We start from the raw sequence: 21,543 nt of genomic DNA on the forward strand, positions 1-21,543 counted from the left end.
TTTGGACACCTCTACACGCATCGAAAACACTCCAACAAACCGTTTGCGAATCGGTCAACTTGTTGTAGAGGTTTGTCTGTTGTATTTTCGCATTTTTGGCATTATGGTAAATTCTGCTCAGGACTTCGATGTGGGTCGTTTCTCTGCATGCTGGACTCGTTTGGATACCTCTACACGCCTCGAAAACGCTCCAACAAACCGTTTGCGAATCGATCAGCTCGTTGTAGAGGTTTGTCTGTTGTGCTTTCGTGTTTTTGGCCTTATTGTAAATTCTGCTCAGGACTTCAATGTGGCTCGTTTCGCTGCATGCTGGAGTCGTTTGGAAACCTCTACACGCATCGAAAACGCTCCAACAAACCGTTTGCAAATCCGTCAACTGTTGTGGAGGTATGCCTGTTCTATTTTCGTGTTTTTGGCACTTATGCTGACTTCTGCTCAGGACCTCAATGTGGTTCATTTCGCTGCATGCTGGATTCGTTTGGATACTTCTACACGCATCGAAAACACTCCAACAAACCGTTTGCGAATCGGTCAGCTTAGTTGTAAAGGTATGTCCATTGTATTTTCATTCGCCTTATGGTAAATTCTACTCAGGACTTCAATGTGGGTCTCAATCATGCTAGACTCATCATCCTCTACACGCATCGAAAACGCTCCAACAAACCGTTTGCGAATCGGTCAGCTCGTTGTAGAGGTTTGTCTGTTGTATTTTCGCGTTTTTGGCATTATGGTAAATTCTGCTCAGGACTTCAATGTGGCTCGTTTCTCTGCATGCTGGAGTCGTTTGGACACCTCTACACGCATCGAAAACACTCCAACAAACCGTTTGCGAATTGGTCAGCTCGTTGTAAAGGTATGTCTGTTGTATTTTCGTGTTTTTGGCCTTATTGTAAATTCTGCTCAGGACTTCAATGTGGCTCGTTTCTCTGCATGCTAGACTCGTCTGGAAACCTCTACATCCCTTGAAAATGTTCCAACAAACCGTTTGCAAATCTGTCAACCTGTTGTAGAGGTATGCCTGTTGTATTTTCGTGTTTTTGGCCCTTATGCTGACTTCTGCTCAGGACCTCAATGTGGCTCACTTTGCTGCATACTGGATTCATTTAGATACTTCTGCATGCCTCCCAACTGCTCCCACAAACCATTCGCCAAGCGGTCAACTTAGTGTGGAGGTATGTCTGTTGTATATTCATCACTCTTGTAAATTCTGCTCAGGACTTCAATGTGGCTCAATCAGGACCATCATCATCAAGGATGCCCACAACGTTAGGGTGATTAGAAAAGGCAGATAGTAGCTTGGACAGGGGGATGGAGCTGAGAGAGATGATACAACAATGTATATTATTGTTACCCACAATGGCAATGATGAAGTGCTTGCATTGACCATGTAAGCTAACTAAGTACTACCTGGTTAGGATGAATTCAGTAGTGTTTGGAAGTCCGGTCTCGTGACTGGAAAAAGACTGTAACCAGACCAGACCAAGACCGCAAAAGACCGGACCTGCAGTTACGGTCTTTTATTTTTGAAATGTAAAGACCGCAAAAAAACCGGTTAACGTGAACCGGTCTTGACCGGTTTGGACCGGCCTTTTGTAACCCCTTAGATACCCTTTAAAACCCACCCAAGAACGTACAATTTGGTAAAAAAACGAGAGAGATATGAATTAAAATCTAAATTACTTTTGGGAAGAACAGATGTACCAGACTTATTTTATAGAAGCACCAATTCCTAACGGAATTTAACGTTCTTAGGCTCGTTTTGAAGCTATTAGAGATGTTAATAAATCTACCAATTCATAATTTTAAAATATTGGCCTAAAGACCGGTCATAAACCGGTTAAAACCGATGCAGACCGAAACCTAGTGATGTGCAAGGGTTTGTCAACCCTCCAAGGGTCAGGGGTAGGGGTCAGGAGGGTAAGGGTAGAGGTCAGGATTTTCTGACCCTCACACCAACCCCAACCCTTCACAAGGGTTGTCAAAAGGTAAATTTTAACTCAAATTTTGCCTCATAAAATATTTGCAGGATATATTTTGGGCAAATTTTGGGTAAAAGGATAGTAAAGAATTAGTTTAGAAGATTATGACCAGTGTTCTGGTATTATAAACATGGAATTGTATATACAATGACACTCTATATCCTCATGTTCATCAAATAATAGTAATTTTCTTAATTGTGAGCTTGTGAAAACATTTCTTTTGTAAGAATTTCAATCTACAAACAAAAAGCCAACAACCCTTGATGCTGACCCCCAGAGGGTTTCTTACCCCTCAAACCCCCCATCTACCCCAACCTTTACCCTTCCAAAACCCCAACCCTCACCAAGGGTTGGGGTTGGGTAAGGGTAAGGGTAGAGGTCATGATGAAGACACCCCAGGGTTACCCCTGCCCATCACTACCGAAACCGGTCTATAGACCGCAAAAGACTGCGGTCTGCGGTCTTTTTGCGGTCTGGTCTGGTCTTTTGACTTCTGGGGAAAAGGCAGACCAGTTATGGTTACGGTTAATGCCCCTGGGCATCAAAAAACCAGACCGAACCAGACTTTCAAACACTAGAATTCAGTGGCCGATTCACTGAATTGTTCCTCAAACCGTTTGTGAACCAGACTCCCAGTGGACGAGATGTCCTCATGCCAAGGATTGTCTGAACCTGTGCTGGTGTTCAGATAATTGTTGGCACACAGCATCGATTAGTCATTACCTTTGGCTTATATGAAGATTTCTACATAGCTCTGCCAATTCTGGTCCAAATGACATGGTTTTTTTTTGCAGTATGCAGTCTTTATTTGTAAGATTATTCTGAAATGAGGATAAATGTAGGTAAATACAAATAAATAGTCTCAAACCAGTCTATCAGTAAACTTTGGTTTCTGTATATTGTCAATGAACCTATGTGATATCACATCACTTAAAACAAATACAAACAGTTTCACCATGCACACAGTTAAACTGTTTGCACATGTTAAATGCTTAGTAATCTATTTTGGCAGAAATAAAGATTTCTATGTACTATGCCCTACCAGGACCTCGGCACCCCCTCTCAGTTGGCACATTTTTAAGATTGATGGTGATTATGCTGGGGTACTTTCTTTAGGGTCCAGGGCAACATTCAAATAGGGAAACTTACTTGTTGGTGATAAAAATATACCCAGAAAAACAGAGAAAAGCAGAAAGGAGTAGTGAGTTACTATTCCCCTTGCAAAAAGGGACTTGTTTCTGCCATGCTTGCAATGGCCTCTTACACAAGTATTATTTATTCTGGTGGCTTTCATTTCACTGCTTATGTGATCACTCCTGGAAAAGAGGTGTGGTATCATGATGGTATGACAACAAGAAGAAATTGCATCAAAAAGGGCCATCTTAATGAGTTCACAGAGGATGCACTCAAATCTTGCAGAGAAAAAAAATCAAATGGAGCACTTTTTGAAAGACAAGCAGTCACAGTAATTTATTCAAAGAAATAATTGTTGAAATATATTATTTATTATATGATGAATTAAAAATATTTTTTGGTCAAGTTACCTTCTTAAAATTATATGAGCTAGCCAGATAAAAATAAAATATTACAAAATATATTAAAACAATAAGGACATAACAGATTCAAAAAAATACTATATATATATTAGAAAATATTAGAAATTATATTAAAACAATAAGGACATAATGGATTCAAAAAAATACTATATATATATTAGAAAATGTTTGAATTTTTAAAGCTATATAAAGTAATGTAAACATTGATAATTCACATTGACTGCTTAAATAAAATTGGCTAATAAAAGGAGAGGACTCGTATCTGCCGTGCTTGCAACGGCCTCTGACACAAGTAATCATAGATACAAAATTGTTGATGCTCAGAAGGGTGTATACTCATTTGAATACTACTACTACATGGCATGGAAATACTCCAACAAACTGAGTACAAATTCAGCAATGAAGTTGTATGTTTTTATTTTGACATCTTTGCCTTTATGCTACCCTGTGCTTAGGACCTTTCTATGGCCCAATCTGCTCCAGTGTAGATGACACTACTATATGCTACTAAAATGCTCCAACAAACTAAATAAACACATTTAAATATGGTTCACTTTTTAGAGTAAATTGCTACAACTGCTTGGCGCTCAACCAACTCACCAGAAGAGTTTTTCTCTCTACAGATCTTCAAAGAGTCTTCAGTAAAATCAGTTATATGCCCTTTCTTTATACAATTTCTCTTAGTCACCATACCATCATGATACCACACTTCCTTTCCAGGGCTAATTATACGTGATGTGAAGTGAAATCCACCAGAATAAATTACGCCCCTCAGTGGGAGGACTGTGAATTTACCATTGGAGCCTTTAATACGAATGGTTTTGCTAATTGAGACACTACTTGTATTCAAACTGAATACAAGAAGTGAAGGGGGTTGGTCATACATTCGGGAAGTTGCCATCGGTGCACCACAATCACATATGCTTGGTTCCCTCAGCCATTGTTGCAACCATTCATTGATTGACTTGTAAGTTCCATCAAGTATTGACATCACTCTTTCAGGTGGATTATCCAAGTCTTGAAAAAAACCACATGTATCACATGATATTCTACGGTAGCCCAAGCTAATATTGTGATGTGAAGTAAAAATATATGAGATTAAATCACGGATATCAGTCCCCATTTGTCCACTTGGAAATAAATCTGAATTTTCTTGTTTAAGTGATGAACGCACATCATTTCGAACATTTTCCAAAGTCTCCAGACCTCTGATAACTTTTTTGTATCCTTCTGATAATATTTTTCCTTGATTCCCAAATGAAGAAAATGTTTTTGTCCAGCTTTTTGGATTGTAAATCCAAATCTCACACAAAATTGTAAATAGAGAATCATATGAGCAACTGTAATTTACCGAATCCCAAAGAATCCCAACTGGAATGTCAGGTGTAGGTCCAAAGCTGGCTCTAATTTTCTTTGACTTTGGTCCATCAGTATTTAGATCCTCTTCTGCCTTTCTTTTGAGTGTAGATGCAATTGCCTTTGATCCCTGTGCAGGAACAAAATAACCTGAGACATTTTTACTTTTCTTTTGTGATTGGATCTCAACCTCTTCAGTTGCATTAGTGGTTGATTTTGTGGTGAGTGTCCATGAACTATCAGTGATCACCTGAAAAGTTTGCATTGGATACATTTCACTCCATCTAATTGGCCCCATCACATTTTGTGGACAATACCCCTTCCCTTTGAGCTGTTGATACTGACGTAAGAGAGCATTACGCAGTTGGCCATTGATTGATGGAGGTAATTGGCCATTGTATTTAAGGTTGGTAATGTCATCAAGAAGCTCAAGTTCTCTAAACTCTTGTCGAAGATAACCAGATGCACCACAGGTAATCTTTGATGGATCAAATCCTTGTACAATTACAGTTCCTTCACATGTTGCACTTCTAGAAAGAGCAGTATAGTAAGATAGGTGGTTACGACAGCTATTTAAATCCACTACATTGAATGGACGAGTCTTTCCTTGTGATGCATAGTCTGTCATTGCAAAGTTAGGTAGCACAGACACCTGAGAACGGGATATAGCGAGAGTAACATCACTTGGACAGATACATTCAATAGACATGCTGTTCTTTACTAGTGGAACTACATTTTCAGGCAATCCCTCAATCTTGATTGTCTTGGCAGGACGATCAAGCTTTACAAACAAAGTTTCAAGGATTCGTTGTCCACTTAGGCCCAACTTTGCATCCCATCCAACGACATGACCTTCTTGACCTTTTGTTATACATAATTCTGTTGCATCATTATTTCGTATTATAACTGGCATACCAATACACAGTGAAAGTTTTCCGGGAACATGATCAGAGGCCGAATGGCGCAAGTTCCAAAGTAAATTTTGAAGCTTTGGACTGATAGTTTTGTATATAGCAGTTTTCTTAGGTCTTCCACGAGGCTTTTTACCAGTGACTGGATCACACTCAACCCCCAGTGTATCCACAGAGTAAAAGTCAGTGAGGGTTTGGCCAGTATCTGCTGCAAAACGTGCAGAACCCAATTCATTGATTCGATCTTTCTGGGAGTTCAAAGCAGTAATGATAGAGACATTTCTGAAACGTTTGTCAGCCAACTTCGGCTGATCAGGCCGCCTTCCTGCAACACGGCTTCTTAAAAATTTAATGTCATCAGCAGTACATGCTGCATATCTCATATTTTCTAGAGCTGTCCTTAGCTTGGCATCTTCCACTGATTGTGTATTTTGTCTCATATTTTTTCGTAGAATTACAACTGTAGTAACTTGGTGCCAAAGTGCTTTCCCTATAGCAGATTGCTGCCCACGTTCTGACATGGAGGCATCCACCAATGTGCCAACATTCCCATTATAAAGGGCCTGGCCTAGTACTGGCATAAGTTGTGCAAAGTCTCCTGCAAAAATCATATTGATTCCTCCAAAGGGTACATCCATATTGTTTCTTCCTTTTGCCAGTTGTGCACTTATTTTATATAGCTCATAACATGAGATCATGGATACTTCATCTAGAAATATATAGTCTACACCATCCAAACGAGATCTAACTTGTGCCATATTTGACTGTTCATTATGACTTCTTCGGGAATCACTTTTTACACCTAAAGCTGAATGATATGTTGAGCCATTCAATAGAGCAGCAGCAGATCCAGTTGGTGCCAATATCATAATTCTATGTGCTTCATTACGTTTATCAAAGAGAGCTATTAATGCTTTTATAACCTGAGATTTTCCTGTTCCACCCATACCTCCCAGATACATTTTAAGTTGCTCACTTTCTTTCATAGTTGCATGGTTGGCCACAATTCGGAATGCTCTTTCCTGCTCTTCATTCAAACTGAATGTTTGGGCAATGTCATCTATCATTTTCTGTTCTTCTTCTTTCTTTGCTTTGAATTTTTTGTCCAAGTAGCTGATATCATCTACAACCACTTCATTTTGTGATGTCCCATTTCTTTCTTTATCTGCTTTAGCTGCTGGAAGGTTCTTTGAACGTGTTTCAAGGAAGAGTTTCTTTAGCGACTGTACAAGAACATTCCACTGAGATCCAGTTCGTTCTTCTTCTGGCTTAAAGTTTACATCCACTGGATCAATATTGCCAATGCATGGATCAAGCCACCCTGCATTTTGAACAACATTCTCAATTCTGTTCATTTCATGAAGCTTCTGATTATTGATACTATTGGGGTCTCCCAACATATACAGTGATTCATCAATATCCAATAGACCATCTTCACCAAAGTCAGGAAAGTTAGTATCAAGTTCACCGCCACTGTCATCCCATGAGCCTAATATTCCTTCTCTTTCACCTTTCTTTTTCATTTGTGCAGAGTAGTCATCTCTGGCATCATTACATTCATACTTGATATTGAAATTATTCATAAGCTCAAGTTGTCTTGCTGAAAATGCATAGCCACAAAAAGCTTCATCCCAAGATTCATCTTCTAGTTTCAAATCTTTGCCATTTCGCCAAGGTTTGAACAAAGAAAGCATAGTAGAACAGTAATATTCTCTGTCACCTTGATCACGGCGAGGTAAGCCTCCACCAACAAAATTTGGTATAAGAGCATTCTCCTCATCAACAACAACTACCTTGTGTGTACAATGTTGAGGGTGATCAGGTAGAAACTCTTGACTATCTGGTTCATCATCATAAAAATTTTCATAGTTGTTAAGTTCATCATCAGAATCCGATTCACCAAGCAATTCATCTGTTGATTCATCTTCTATATCACATGTAGTTGCTCCACCGCCCAGAAAATTGAGTTCATCTTCTCCTTCAGTAACTGATTCATCATCAGATTCCACTTCATTTTCATTTTTGTCATAGTGAGCATCAAATTCCTGCTGCTCCTCTTTCGAGCGTTTCTCTTTTTTCGCTTTTCTTATCCAGTCATATAAAGACATCTTCTCATAAACAATAGGACGGTAAATATAATCATAAACATTTGACAATCCAATGTACATTCCCTCATATTTTTGCAGTACTACCTTCTCTGGCATTTCTTTCTCCTCAGAAACAGCTGAATTTGACGTGTCATTTTCTGTCGTAATCATCCAGGGATTTCTAGCCTCTCTTACAAAATTTTTCCAATAGAAAAGAGTGAACTTGTGACTTGTATAATGGTCAGGGTTTCCAAGCAGATAGAGAGAAGCCATGGGACTTCCTATTTCCATCCTAGCAGTTAATGCATTCACCATTTTTGTCATCAATCGACGAGCAGTATTTTGCCTGTCATCATTACCTCCAATCATTTCAGAGTTTCTGTTAAACACTTGACGAACAGCATCAAAAGCTGTATATGAATTTAAGCCAGTTTTTGTTACATATTCAGTGATATATCCAACAGCCGCCTTTATTGCTGTACCTGACATCAAGCTAGTAGTATCTGTGTTGCAGCGAAGAAGATATGTTAGCTCAGGTGTGAATGTATTGAGCCACATTTCACCTTTCTTTATTTTCAATGCACCGCTCAGCGGATCAACCATTGTCTCCTCTACAATCTCACGTGGAAAGCGTGCCTTACATTGGCCTTGTGCATTTAGACAACCTTTCTGCTTCACTTTTGTAGGGTCTTCCCCATCTATCTCAGGTCTGCGGCACCCATGATGATTTGATCTAGACAAAAGATCATCTGTTGTTGCATGAAATTTACCCCACCATACTTTAAGATTAGTGCATCTTAAACATTTGTTGCACCCTCTATTCTTACAGAGAGGAGGTGGAGGTATAGGCATAGTATGGGTTGGATTTTTGTATTCTGAGTTGTTTTTCTGAGCATCTTGACATTGAGCTCGAATATCTTCAAAGGATCCTCCATGAAGTTCTCCTTTATGTACTGATTCAAGATATTCAACAATACATTTTTGAAAGTCTGATGAAGGATCCATAATTCGATCTCGTATGTCTTGAGGAGATAAGGCACCTTTTATCCACAAAAGCAGGTGAAGGTGCAGTGTTAACCTCCCTTGTTGTTCAACTGTTCCATAGTATGCATCTGTTTCACCATATAACCCAGGATGATTACTTCCAACACCTAGTACATGTTTAATAAAGTTTTCACAGATAAAATGAAAAAAGTGTGCTGCAGCTACAGGATTCTTCGCAATTAATGTAGAGCATTCTGGTGAAAAGGTTAATTCAGGTCTGAATTCTGTGTTGGTATCAGCAAAATAAAGACAAATAGGATGCTTGCCATCTGCTGGAGAAAGTGTAATAAACCAGGAGGGAGCACCAATATAAGATATAAGTGACCAAACTTCATTTCGCATGTATTTTTTAGATGTTGTTGAACCTTGCACGTGACCTCCAACAGAATCCAGATCCTTCAACAATTGAAAGCATTCTTTTTCTTGCTCAGTTTCTGGTTTTACTCGTTCACCTGAAGCAAGTCTTTTATTTATGCTAGATATCACTTGCATGTCAAGGTTAAGCAAGCGTTCAGTTACTGAATTAAATGAGGATTTTTTGGTTGTAAGATAACCTCCCGTCGTACTTTGTTGTATTTGTTCATGATTGAATGCAATAAGTGGAAAATGTGGATCCATTTGGAATCGCTTATCATGATACATTAACAGTAAACGCTTGTGGGCCATTGTAGATATGTTATGGGGTATCATATCATTTCCGATACCTCCAAGGCCATAAGGAAATAGCCATGGTAGCATAGCAGGAAATAGTTGAGGGTTGTTATAAATGGAGTTGGGTTGTTGAGAATGGCCTGCAAACATGATTTTTCTGTTTGATGTCAAATGCTTCAGTGCTCGAGCCTTTATTGCCTCCAAAGACATGGTAGAATACTCTTCTCCAGTCAGCCCTTGCACTACAAAAGTACAAGGACCCTCTTCGGTACCTATCTCTTCTTCATTATCATGAACACTTGTAGCCTCTCGCTCCCTATTTATTATTGACTGACGATAGTCAATTACAACTGGTGCATCACTCAAAGGGTACTGGCTCAAATTCTCCTGTGATATTCCGATGTCAAAGTAGTCAGAATGGTTCAATTTTAACCACTCAAGTGCTTTTGAAATCTGCTTTCGACGGACCAGCAATGGTGTACGTTGAAGGTCTTTTTTTGTAGGTTGACAAGGTCCCGTAAACATAACAGCCAAGACTTCATCAAGTTCCTCAAGAGGAGGAGGAAGAGTGTCATAAATCTTTGCAACAGGATTTTGGAAAGTTATTGCATTTGCATGCATCTTGTACTGTCCAGAGGCTACTTTGATTATACAGCGATTGTGGCGAACACGTGATATGAGAAGCTGTTCAACATAAGTTAAGCAGGCAAGCTCATCAGGAATTTTACCAAGCCAAAAACCATTACAAAGTGCATTAGCGGGTATTTTTCCTTTGTCTAGACTTTTATTGCAAGTTTTGCATATATATTTACAGTCATCATCAATCACAGGCCCCGTGATTTCATGAATTTCATTTTGTTCAGATTTTCTTTCTATTCGGGAAACCCCTTCTCGAATCAATGGCTCCAAGTTACTTGAGGTATCAGATCGTTTTAACATGTCCGATAATCTCGTTAGCTGACCACAAACTGCGCATCCAGATTCAAGAAGTTTGTCAGGGTGCGTGTCTTCACAGAATCCACTAATTATTCTATGAATTAATTTCTTAGAGGGTGGTTTAGGTGGGAATTTAGTGATTTTTGATGTCTGATAAGTAGACTTATTCTCTTTACTTCTCTTAATTTTGTATGTTGGACCTTTTAAAAATTTAATGTACTTTTTTTTAATGATTTTTTTCTTGTCTGCTTTACTTAGACCCTTGTACCATTTAGCTTGACGTTCAGAAGATGTCAAAGCTGGCTTCACTGGAGCAAACAATGTATAAAATTGAGAACATCTTGATGAACACATATGTGCGGATAAAACCTCCAGCACGTCTGCAACCAGAGATTTGCTCGATATTGTAACATTGTGCATCTTTGCAATAGATTTTGCTTGAACTAATGATAATTTCCCCTTTAATAATTCCAATGGCATATAACATATAAGAAGTTCAGGGTTTTTACGTAACTCAGCCTGAGCTGCTTGAAGCACAACCTGGCCAACATATTTATAATTGATGGAGGTTGCATTCTGTGGTTCTAGACTGTATGGAGTTATATAGCTTTTGATCTCGCTTATGTTTGCATTGAATTTTCCACCACCATATTGAATGGAAGGCACAACCGTTGGCATTGCTTGACAAGTGCATCCATACCCATACCAATGTCTAATAGAATGAAGATATGGTTTATCTATGGTTGATGCATGGTTAAAGGAAACTCTATTTGACAATAACGGTTCATAGCTATACCAGTCAGAGATGGACGAAACTGAGGTATACGTATGGGCAGATATATATTGAATTGTTTGTGAAACCAGAAGCAAGGAGAAAAAATGCACAACAAACTGACGACGAACAAATAATGCAGGTAGCGATAAAGAGAGGTGCTCTCGAAACAAGCGAAGTTTGTTTGCATACAAATGACGGAAACTACAATGTCTTGAGAATCGAAGTGCAAGCAAAATGCAGAGATCAATAGCGTAATTTACTGATAAGGAATATACAATTGCACTATAGTATACCAAGGACGGTATTTGACTGTACAGATATTCCAAGGCAAACTCAAGCAGCAAATGGATTACACAAGTTAATTTCATGGTCACTTCTCGGAACTCATTGGCATAGACAGTGCTTGTCTTAGCCTGAACATATATTTCCCAATCTGTCTGCTCAGCCAGACGTATATAATCATCGTTGACATAGTCAACATGTGCCTGCGGGCTCAGATTGTTTCCAATCTCTATTATGGATGCATGAAAGCTCGGGCTGTTCTCAGCCGCTATCAATCCTCTGCAAATTGCTTTGGATTCTATATTTGTATCGGTGTGATAGGTTGTGTAAGGCAGAGGAATGATGGTAAGTAGCAAGAAAGTCCATCGATATAGGTTCATTGTGAATGGAGTAGGAAGAGAAGACAGCAATGCGCATCAGAATGTTGAAAGTTGAACAATCACATGACTTGATTCACATGCACACGTGATTTTTTAGACTTTGCTGTGTTGACCATGGCAGATCAAAATGTCTGACTGCGTGATGGAGGTGATGTAGGCCAAGAAGGCGTGTATAATGTATTTTTGCTGTATTGATCGCAACGCTGCATAGAAACCAGAGCTGTACAAACGTTCACAGAACCAGGTGTGATACATATAATTTGTTACACACATTACAACTAACTGCAGAAACGTAGTAGCTTCAACAATGACATGTACGTCCTCTCTCTTAGTAATAATACTGCAGTCCGGTTCTTGGATATATGTTAGAATGTTATGCATAATGTAGACAACAGCTCACTTTAAAGGTAGTTGGCTGGTAAGTATGTTGAGTAATTTTGAGGAGTTGTTTGATGATCAACAAAGCATATCGAAACGGTCGTCAAATCAGCTACCCATGTTAGTTCAGAGAGGCTGACTTTCTGTCCTCCTACTTGGACGATGTTTACTGAATGTAGAAGTGGGAAACGTGTTTTGTTCAGCATAGTTTGCAAATTTTGCCAATCGAGATGCTTGCCATCGTCTGGTCTCATCACAAGGAAAAGTTCTTCGAGTTTCCAACCTCCAGCTGATCTCCACCTGACCAAGTTCTTACTGACTTCGCTGAAGTTGCCTCTGTTGTCGCATATCAGGACTAGGGAATGTCACGGGCTACCCTGGGGTTTTCCAGAGTAACCCGCACCCGTACCCGTTAAAACCCGTACCTGCATCCACAGGTGTGGGTTTTCGTGGGTACGGGTCGAGGGTTTACAAAAACCCGGGGGTTCCCAACCCATGTGCAGGTATCCCTCCAGAAATGACCAATGAACCTCACAAAGGCAGTGCAAGTGTCAATCGATACTGCCGTGCAACCCTGCGAGGATCGGAAAGTCAGGAAATGGTAACTGGGGCACAGGGCATGGGCCAGTGTTTTGACGGCATCGTGTTGTGTGGTGGTGAGCAACTGCATGTGACTGTGTTGGCGTTGACCTGCGAGGTGGGGTCCATTGGCAGGTGTCGTCGTCGTTGTGCTGTTGTGATAGTCAGTAGACAAAAAGAAAAGAAAACTTCACGGGCGCACCTTGTAAGCCCACCCTCTGGTTGTGTCTATCCCCCCCATATTCCATCGTGTTTGACTCATCGTTGTTGGTAACTGGGGCACAGGGCATGCGCCAGTGTTTTGATGGTATCGTGTTGTGTGGTTGGTGGTGAGCAACTGCATGTGACCGCGTTGGCGTTGATCTGTAAGGTGGGGTCCATTGGCAGGTGCCGTCGTCGTGGTGCTGTTGTAATAGTCAGGAAACGAAAAGAAAAGAGAACTTCACGGGCGCACCTTGTAAGCCTGTCCTCTGTTTGTGTCTATCCCCCCCATATTCCATCGTGTTTGACTCATTGTTGTTGTAGTTGCTGTGGTCTGTGTGTCACTACTACTGACCGACATATCCGAGTCGTTTGCATTGTTGTTGCCGTGCCACGCTGTCTGGTAACCGTGCTGGAGGGTATGGTAGTGTGTCGTGGTGAAGGTGACGCGTTCGTGATTGACATGTCACACCCATCACACCCGTGTCATGGGTACGGGTTTTGCTGGGGTACGAAAATGCCAACCCGTACCCGTACCCATACCCACCCGCGACCTCAACCCGTACGGGTTTGTAAACCCGTGACATTCCCTAATCAGGACACGTACGCTGGTCACCAACGTGGTATTGCAGAAACTTTCCAGATGGTGCACGGCTGTATTTAATTAATATTGTTCCTTGAATATAATGTAGTGACACACCGGTGATGGCAAGAATTTCGATGTTTGGTTTCCAATCATGTAGGATGCTGCCTGGTATTGGTGTCGAATAATGAAGGTGCAATACACGGACAGAAGATAAATCCATTATGGGACTTGAGTCGCTCCATTTAGCCTTGAATAAACGTGCAAACACGAATGTGTCATTCTGCGCAACATACAGTATGGTTGGCTTTGGGATGGGTCTTCTGATGAACCTTTTGACTCCAGCACGAGGAGTGAAGTTTATGTGAAGGTCATGAAGTTTCAGACACATGATGTTGTGACAGTGCGCAAAGGTGGTGACTGGAAAGTATCGAAATCGAGAGAGTGCGAGGGTTGTGAGGTTTGGTGAGGAAAAGACACGAATAAATTCAGTCCGTAGCTCTTCTGGGATGGTGTTCCAGTTCCTTATGGGAAATCCTCCTGTAAGCTCAAAACTCTTTAGCAAGAAAAACTGTTGCATCAGGCCTGTCTGTGTGTCCCAGTCAGAGTCATCCAGATGATAATGAAGGTGGTATATATATTGGGCGATGTGTGGACTGGCATGGAAAAGTTTGAAAAGGTGTCGGACTGAGGGCCCCGCAACGGAAATTGTTGCGAAAAGACGTCTTTGCGATGGTTGAACCAACAATCGGCACGTTCGGGACATGGAGGACAGTGTTTTCCAATCTTCAGCGAGCGTAAGCTGGTCCAAGACAGTATCTTGTAAGATGTCGAACGGGACGGTAACTCGCATTCCTTTTTCTAATTGTTCGTCAGTTCGATACAGTAGTAGATTAGCTGGCTTACTTGCGATCAAAAGCTTGTAGTATGGAATAAATCCTGACAAGATTACTAAGCAGAGTCCAATTCAGCAGTAACACATCACATGGCCTTCAAATTTGCCGAAATGTAACCCTTGTAACACGCCATTGCTGAAACCATTTGGTCATCACATTCTCAAGTAGAATTTTGCTGTCATGTTTATTGCTTGAAGTTGGAGAAACATATTCATACCACTGTTTCAATTGACTTGATGAGTTTGTTGTGCATACCAATATCTTATTTCTCGTAATTATTTACAAATGGCCCTATGTATCTATGTATGTATCTATCACCACTCAGCATTACACTTTATCAAGGTGGTTCTTAATTCAGGTCGATGTTTGATGAGGAAGTTAACTGCTAATGTTTCTGTTTGTCGTATAAGTAACGTTGACTCCTTGTGACCCTTAAGGAAGTTCCTCCATTGCGAGACTGGACGAGGCTGGGCACTGCCTGAACGAATTTCAGCAACACGGGTTGAATATAATGCTTCTGCCCATTCACTCCATTCGCCATAAACTTGATTTGTAGATTCATTGTCAATGATACTGGATGGCGGCCACCAAGACTTAAAAGCTGTATCATTGGCACGAGCTATCAAATAGATCAGGTCAGCACTCATATTGGTTAAAAAGAGAATGAAAAAACATACATGTTCCACACATATATGTTCCACACAAAAGATCCATCTCATGTTTGGATAACTTGTCATCCACAAATTCTTTGCCATCACCCTCAATAGAAAACATACTAGCACCACCGATAGGACCCTCCAAAACTTCATCCAGGCTAACGCTGCCTATAACTAATCTCCAGAAGTATCCACCCCGAAGGATTGCAGCTCGAATACGAGGCCGACGAAGCATACGTGCCCTGAAGTACAGATATGCTACATAGTCAGCTTGCGTGAAGATATAGTCTTGAGGACGACTGGGTAAATAAACGTCAACTTCAGGTACTGATGGTGACAATGGGATCTGAGCCCTTGAGGCCAAGGTTCGAAATGCAATGCCACGACCTGCCAGATACCTAGCAATATCAATATCCAGGAATCGATCATCAAGTCTACAGACAAGCAATGCATCTGATGCTGATGTGACTGCCAATTTCCATGGCACTGTGGCTTCTACTCCAAAGTCAAAGATATACCAGGTTTTGATGTGTTTTCTATCATCTTTGTATGGGTGATTGAAATCATGCCGTTCATTGTCACGAATATTGATCACATGACAGATCTGTTGAAGGCGTTTGGATTTTGTTAAGGAATCAGCATGATACATGTTAATATCACAGTTGATATTTTGAATGTTTTGGCGACACTGCAGTTCTTCCGTGAAGGCAACCCAAAACCTAACAAGGTCCAAATTCCAGAATTGATGTAACACATCTTCATTTTTATTTGTTGGCAATCGACCAATCCATCGGAGCCAAAACTTTCGATGTTTACTAGTCAAAGAGGGTAATCCTTGAGAGTTGAAGGTTTGTGGAGTGACCAATCCATAACGTTCATGCATGATGTGTTGTACTTGATCGATCAGACCTTGTAAGGTGCACCTTGGGCCCTTCAGAGTGTCCTGGTAGTGGTCAGGCAATGTATTGGCATTCTCATAGTCTTCTTCGGTCATGGGCTGAATCATGGGTTGTTGTAGTGGGGGTTGTTCAATCACCTCATCATACTGCTTGGGATTTTGGAAAGGATCAGCATCTTTATATGCATCTTCATCTTCCTGACTGCTAGATGCATCTGGTGGTCCAAATGCACAGCAACAGTCCCACTGATTCCAGAATGAGCTATAGACTTTTTGCTGAGAGCCATATTCTGCCAAAGTTTCCTCACGTTCTCTTACAAAAACCTCCTCACGAACAAGATGATCAGGATCTCTGTCCCACACAAAGACCTGTGCAGTCTTTGTTGGTGGTATCTGTTCTTGATTCAACCTTCTCTCACGTTCAGATGGCTTCTCAAGAAAGAGCAATCGGGTTAAGCACTCCCTGCGTTTCTGGAAAAAATGTTCCCAAATCTGGTTCGGGTACTTCTTAGCGAGATTTGTTGGTATGTGGGAAAGAGCTTCCTCCCTTTGAAACTCGATTTGATGAGGCAGAGGGCCTATTGATGATAAATAAGGATTTCCCTCAGCTCTCTTAATCTCATACTTGTCCCATTGGTACCAGACAGGAATATTATGATCGACAAACCATCGGACAGATGGTTGGCAGGTGTGTCTAATGTCGGTATTGTTCAGATGTATAAATGTGCCCACACGCCGACTCTCGTGGGTACAAGTGCCAATATCAGATGCACGAATGAGGTCAATAATTGAAGGATGGAACTGCAGCTTTTCAACCAGAAAGGAGTTCCATTCTTGATACGATGTTGAATCGGCTCTTGCGACTGCGTAAGAGAAGAGACCAATCCACAGAAGAAAGATTTCTCTAGCGGCATGTGCTTCCCTCCATGCAATGGAAGGTGATGCATGTGCCCTCAGATATCCTCGTGCAGAAGGATATGCGGGAGCGAGTGCTCCAAATCTACTCAAGCCTTTCATTGCGTTGACCATCCAACATTCTGCATTTCGCCATCCGTTCATAACGTGGGCAGGCAACTGGTACTTGCCATCGACTTGATCGAAATCACTGGGTATGTGAGCAAGAATGCCAAGTAAAGCACCTTCAAGGTGAGCACATTTAGGTATGAATGCCATCCACCCAAACACCTGTGTCCACCAATGAGGTACGTGGATCATGGCAGACAGATTTTCATGGAAGTGTACAGTGGGACTTTCCGGGCTTCGAAGATCAACGGTCTTGAATTCGTTGAAGTCGTCCACGAGAGCGATCAAGGGGCCTTGATACTAGTTAGTAAAGATGGAGTGCAATTGTTAACAAATACGCACGCATTTTCATTTTCAGCCGTGGTGCTGTGCAACTCTGGAAAATAAGGCTCACGCCGGGGTGCACTGGGAGCAGCCATGTCCCAAGGCGTAACGCTAAAGTGCACGATGAATTGAGTACGGTGAAATACGCGAAAATCGCAACGCTTACAGAGATGGATTGTCCATGTAGCGTTTAGCAACTAGATTTTCTGACCTCAATGGAGTCCGTTGATGATAAGTTCGTAATAATCGAGACCTTATTGCGTTTGAGAAAGCAAATATTGAACCCACAACAGGTTTGGTATAACCAAGACGCTATCGTGCTAATCTGAATGCAAGAACCAGGACAGAAGATAGGTTTGGTATAACCAAGACGCTATCACGCCAGTCAAGTTGACGCTTTGATCGGAGAGATCTCAAAAATCAATTGGAGTCAAAGCAGCCGTCTCGTTGTGACCGTCGAAATATATTATCCAATGATGCAAAGACCTTGACAGAAGATAGGTTTGGTATGACCAAGACTCTATCACACTGGGCTTGAAGGTTTGTACAGAGGATCAACGAAGCAGTCGTTCCGTGGTGAGTTTGCGAGCCCACGTTCAATTGCGAGTGGCATTTGACTTATCTACAATAATTACATAATAAAGTTCAACTTTACAAAAAAGTACGATATGGTAGGTGCTCTGTAATAAGATAACCAGGAAGAAACACGGAGAAGGGGCCATGTTGTGAACGTGCCACGGCGATGGGGTGGGTGGGAAACAAAGCAGGGGAGTTTGGAACGTCGTTTGGTGTGTAAACGACGTTCCACGGCGATGAGTTGGGTTAAACAAAGCTGATGGGGTGGAGACCAGCCAACGCCCGCGGCAGACAAAGCAAGTGGGGTTTGGATGACGTTGTTGACGTCGTCAACATGTAGCGGCGTTGACGACGATGTTGATGGCAGCATTCACGACGTTGTTGATGTCGTCAACATGTAGTGGCGTTGATGACGTCGGGGCTGGGGACGGCGACGACGTTGACGAAGCAGGTGGGTTTGGAACATCGTTCGGCGTGAAAACGACGTGCCACAGCGATGGGGTGGGGCAGACAAAGCAGGGGAGTTTGGAACGTCGTTTGGTGTCTAAACGACGTCCCATGGCGATGAGTTAGTTGGGTTAAACAAAGCTGAGGGTGTGGAGACCAGCCAACGCCCGCGGCAGACGAAGCAAGTGGGGTTAGGATGACATTGTTGACGTCGTCAACATGTAGCGGCATTGTCGACGACGTTGATGGCGGTGTTGACGATGTCGGGGCTGGCTGTAAAATACTGGATTTACTCCAGCGCAGTATGCGGGGGCGATGAGGGCTGTGAGGCCATTGGGGGAGAACTGCAAGTGCAGATTCTGCACATCTATTCAAACTAATCAGTGAGTAGGTAAGTTCAATCGATAAAACAAGAATACACGCACCTCCCAGGGGTAAAGCTTGCCAAGCCTGTGGTGAGAGACGAGGTTGATGGCGGCATTGATGGCATTGACAATGTTGACAGCATTGACAACGTTGACAATGTTGACGACTTTGACAACGTTGATGAGTTGACAACGTCAACCAACGCCCTGCACCACTCCTGGCCCCAAGACACCCAAAGACGATGTATCGTCTTCCGCAAATCCGTCAAATGTCACCCTCAGGCTTCCAGAAGCCTTCCACCTCGCCATGGCGTCGAGACGATGTATCGTCGTCCGCTAAATGCCCTCTGTAAGCGTGGGTTGTGCACAGATGTCGGATGCCATTCATTGGGGTTGAGAACCTGCAAAAGAAAAGAATGAAAAGATTTGTTATGTGTTTCAGGATACTAGGCAGGAAGAGGTACTTACCCTCATTTAAAGTCATCACAGCCCCGCCTTGCATCGACGCAACATATCGACGTCCACTAATCGCTATCTGGGCACGACATAGTCCCCCCCAGGGCTCGTTTCTCATTTTCGGTCGACGTTGCGGGCTGGAACGACTATGCGCCGTCATTTTTTGAAGATTTGGCAAAGGGGTCGACGTACCTTCGTCGTTCGATCGCTTCCTCGCCTCACCACTTCTCTTCCACCTCTCCAAGGCTCGCCACGACATATTAACGTCCGCCAAATGCGTTTGAGATGTCGTTGATTTGGCCAGATGCGGTAGCTTTCGGATACAAGTAAGTTCTACATTGCTTTGAGAGCTGATGTGATTACTTACATCATTGCCGCCTTCCAAACATTTCCAAGCCTTCTTCGCCACATCACCAACTGCACCCTAGCCGCCTTCAACGCAGGTTCATCGCAGATACTGTTGATCTTCAAAGTAAGTCGTTAATTTTGTTGTTGCGCGAGTACTCATGGGCTTACCTTGCCACGTTATTGCCTTCAACTCAACTTCCGAAAGCCCGACACGGCGTATCGACGTCCGCCAAACATGTTGGGGACGTCGTTGAAAGGTGAACGGCGTGTCGTGACTAATGCGACCAGCCGTGGCTCGTAGAAGGGTTGGTGGGGCTACGTGGCATGGCAGCAGAGTATTGAGCGGCCGTTGTCACGTGGAAAAAGAACCCCATGTCGAAACGGAATGAAGGAACCTTCTTGACAAAGAGGAAGCCGATGAAGGCCAATGAATTGTCTGCTTTGCGGAGGGGGAAACAGGCATATCTGCTTTGTAGTCTCTGCAAAGGTGATGAGCATGGAAGAATGGGAAGGGGAGGGGGACGTACATGGCATCAATGGCGGCGTCATTGAGAATGTGATCTGAGCTAAGAATCACGGTGTGGATCCCGATTGCCTACATTCTCTGATCTTGAGAGGTTCCGGTAATCCGTCCATGAGCGGTAGCTGACGCCTTTGTAATACACGTGTGTTCCGAACTCGCAGCAGAATACTTGGAATGGGAGGTGCTGTCCGTAGCGGATGGCACCTTGCTTGTTGTGGGAGGTACGGCGTCTGGCTTGGAGGAAGATTTTGATTGTCTGAATTGATCACCTCCGATGTCACGCGTTCGCCATCTGTGTATATGCATGTTAAATCGCACAGGTCTGAGGGTTTCCATCGAATCGTTGGAGTCGTAGTCGGGCATGGAGACGAAGAGGTTGTCGGTTCGAGTCTTTTTGCCATTTCCCCGATAACGGCGAGCTGGTCGATGAGGAAGTGGTCGGCTGAGCGTATGACGATGGCGATGTAATAGAGATTTTCGCGGTCGTCGTAGGCGCCTTCGCGTTTGTTCTGGCCAAAGGGACGTGTGAGTGTTGGACATAGAGCGGCCACCCAGCCGTTGAGTGATAGGAGTTGGTCAATGGCGCTGAGGATGAGCTGAGCGTCTGTGGAGGCGGTATGATACTGAGCCGTAATTAGGAGGATGACCTGCAGACTCAAACTGACGTACCTTATCACTTAGCATGTCCTGGCTCCGTTAATGCCCCCCCCAGAACTTCGAAACGTCGCCGTTACTCATTTCCAGCGTTGAGACGACGTATTTTCATCCGCAGAACCAGCGTATGCGTTCCACTTTGCGTGCTGAGTATTTTGAAAGGGTTAGTTTTACCTGAGAAGTTGTGCAAAAAGAGAATATGATACTTACTCCTGCATGAAAGTGCCAATCTGACACTCAACCTTTGTACGCGTTACTTTTGCCTTGTTCGTCATTGAGTAGTTGGACAAAATCTATGACATTTTGTTAGCCGAAGACTTGGGTAAAAGATATCGTGCTACTTACGTGGCAGAAACTGCTCGCTGCTGGGCGCGTTTGTGTGTGCATCGCGTGTGCATCGCATTAGACCTCCCAGGGGTAAGGCTTGCCAAGCCCGTGGTGAGAGACGAGGTAGATGGTGACATCGACGACGTTGACTGTTGGTTGACAACGTTGCATTGACAACGTCGACGATGTTGCATTGACGGCGTTGACGATGTTGCATTGACGACGTTGCATTGATAGTGTTGATGACGTTGCATTGACGACGTCGACTGCGTTGAGGACGTTGACGACGCGTTGACTTGAAAGCGTGTGAGGACAATTGACGCCGTTGACTGAGGACGTTGACGCTGTGACG

The 21,543-nt window shown here is 42.7% G+C and overlaps 5 protein-coding genes across 5 annotated transcripts; all 5 read right to left on the reverse strand.

Moving 5' to 3' along the window:
• Window positions 1-12,050: 12,050 nt before the first annotated feature.
• On the reverse strand, window positions 12,051-13,921 carry LACBIDRAFT_335625 (uncharacterized protein; the record flags this gene model as incomplete). The annotated part of the gene is made up of 9 exons (XM_001890492.1): window positions 12,051-12,177; window positions 12,229-12,239; window positions 12,358-12,372; window positions 12,476-12,671; window positions 12,761-13,025; window positions 13,117-13,318; window positions 13,369-13,527; window positions 13,663-13,769; window positions 13,816-13,921. 9 exons carry the CDS (start codon window positions 13,919-13,921, stop codon window positions 12,051-12,053), a joined length of 1,188 nt encoding a protein of 395 aa, XP_001890527.1.
• Window positions 13,922-14,908: 987 nt separating this feature from the next.
• Window positions 14,909-17,678, reverse strand: LACBIDRAFT_335626 (uncharacterized protein; the record flags this gene model as incomplete). The annotated part of the gene is made up of 4 exons (XM_001890493.1): window positions 14,909-15,213; window positions 15,272-17,464; window positions 17,566-17,606; window positions 17,662-17,678. 4 exons carry the CDS (start codon window positions 17,676-17,678, stop codon window positions 14,909-14,911), a joined length of 2,556 nt encoding a protein of 851 aa, XP_001890528.1.
• Window positions 17,679-18,461: 783 nt separating this feature from the next.
• Window positions 18,462-19,026, reverse strand: LACBIDRAFT_296126 (uncharacterized protein; the record flags this gene model as incomplete). The annotated part of the gene is made up of 2 exons (XM_001890494.1): window positions 18,462-18,885; window positions 18,944-19,026. The coding sequence occupies 2 exons, from the start codon at window positions 19,024-19,026 to the stop codon at window positions 18,462-18,464; spliced, it is 507 nt and encodes a 168-aa protein (XP_001890529.1).
• Window positions 19,027-19,407: 381 nt separating this feature from the next.
• LACBIDRAFT_296127 (uncharacterized protein) lies at window positions 19,408-19,750 on the reverse strand (the record flags this gene model as incomplete). The annotated part of the gene is made up of 3 exons (XM_001890495.1): window positions 19,408-19,476; window positions 19,532-19,652; window positions 19,707-19,750. The coding sequence occupies 3 exons, from the start codon at window positions 19,748-19,750 to the stop codon at window positions 19,408-19,410; spliced, it is 234 nt and encodes a 77-aa protein (XP_001890530.1).
• Window positions 19,751-21,135: 1,385 nt separating this feature from the next.
• On the reverse strand, window positions 21,136-21,445 carry LACBIDRAFT_296129 (uncharacterized protein; the record flags this gene model as incomplete). Its single annotated transcript, XM_001890496.1, has 2 exons — window positions 21,136-21,157; window positions 21,210-21,445. 2 exons carry the CDS (start codon window positions 21,443-21,445, stop codon window positions 21,136-21,138), a joined length of 258 nt encoding a protein of 85 aa, XP_001890531.1.
• Window positions 21,446-21,543: the final 98 nt, after the last annotated feature.

This window comes from Laccaria bicolor, genomic scaffold, assembly GCF_000143565.1.
Source record: "Laccaria bicolor S238N-H82 LACBIscaffold_103 genomic scaffold, whole genome shotgun sequence".
In the NCBI taxonomy this organism is placed as follows: domain Eukaryota; kingdom Fungi; phylum Basidiomycota; class Agaricomycetes; order Agaricales; family Hydnangiaceae; genus Laccaria; species Laccaria bicolor.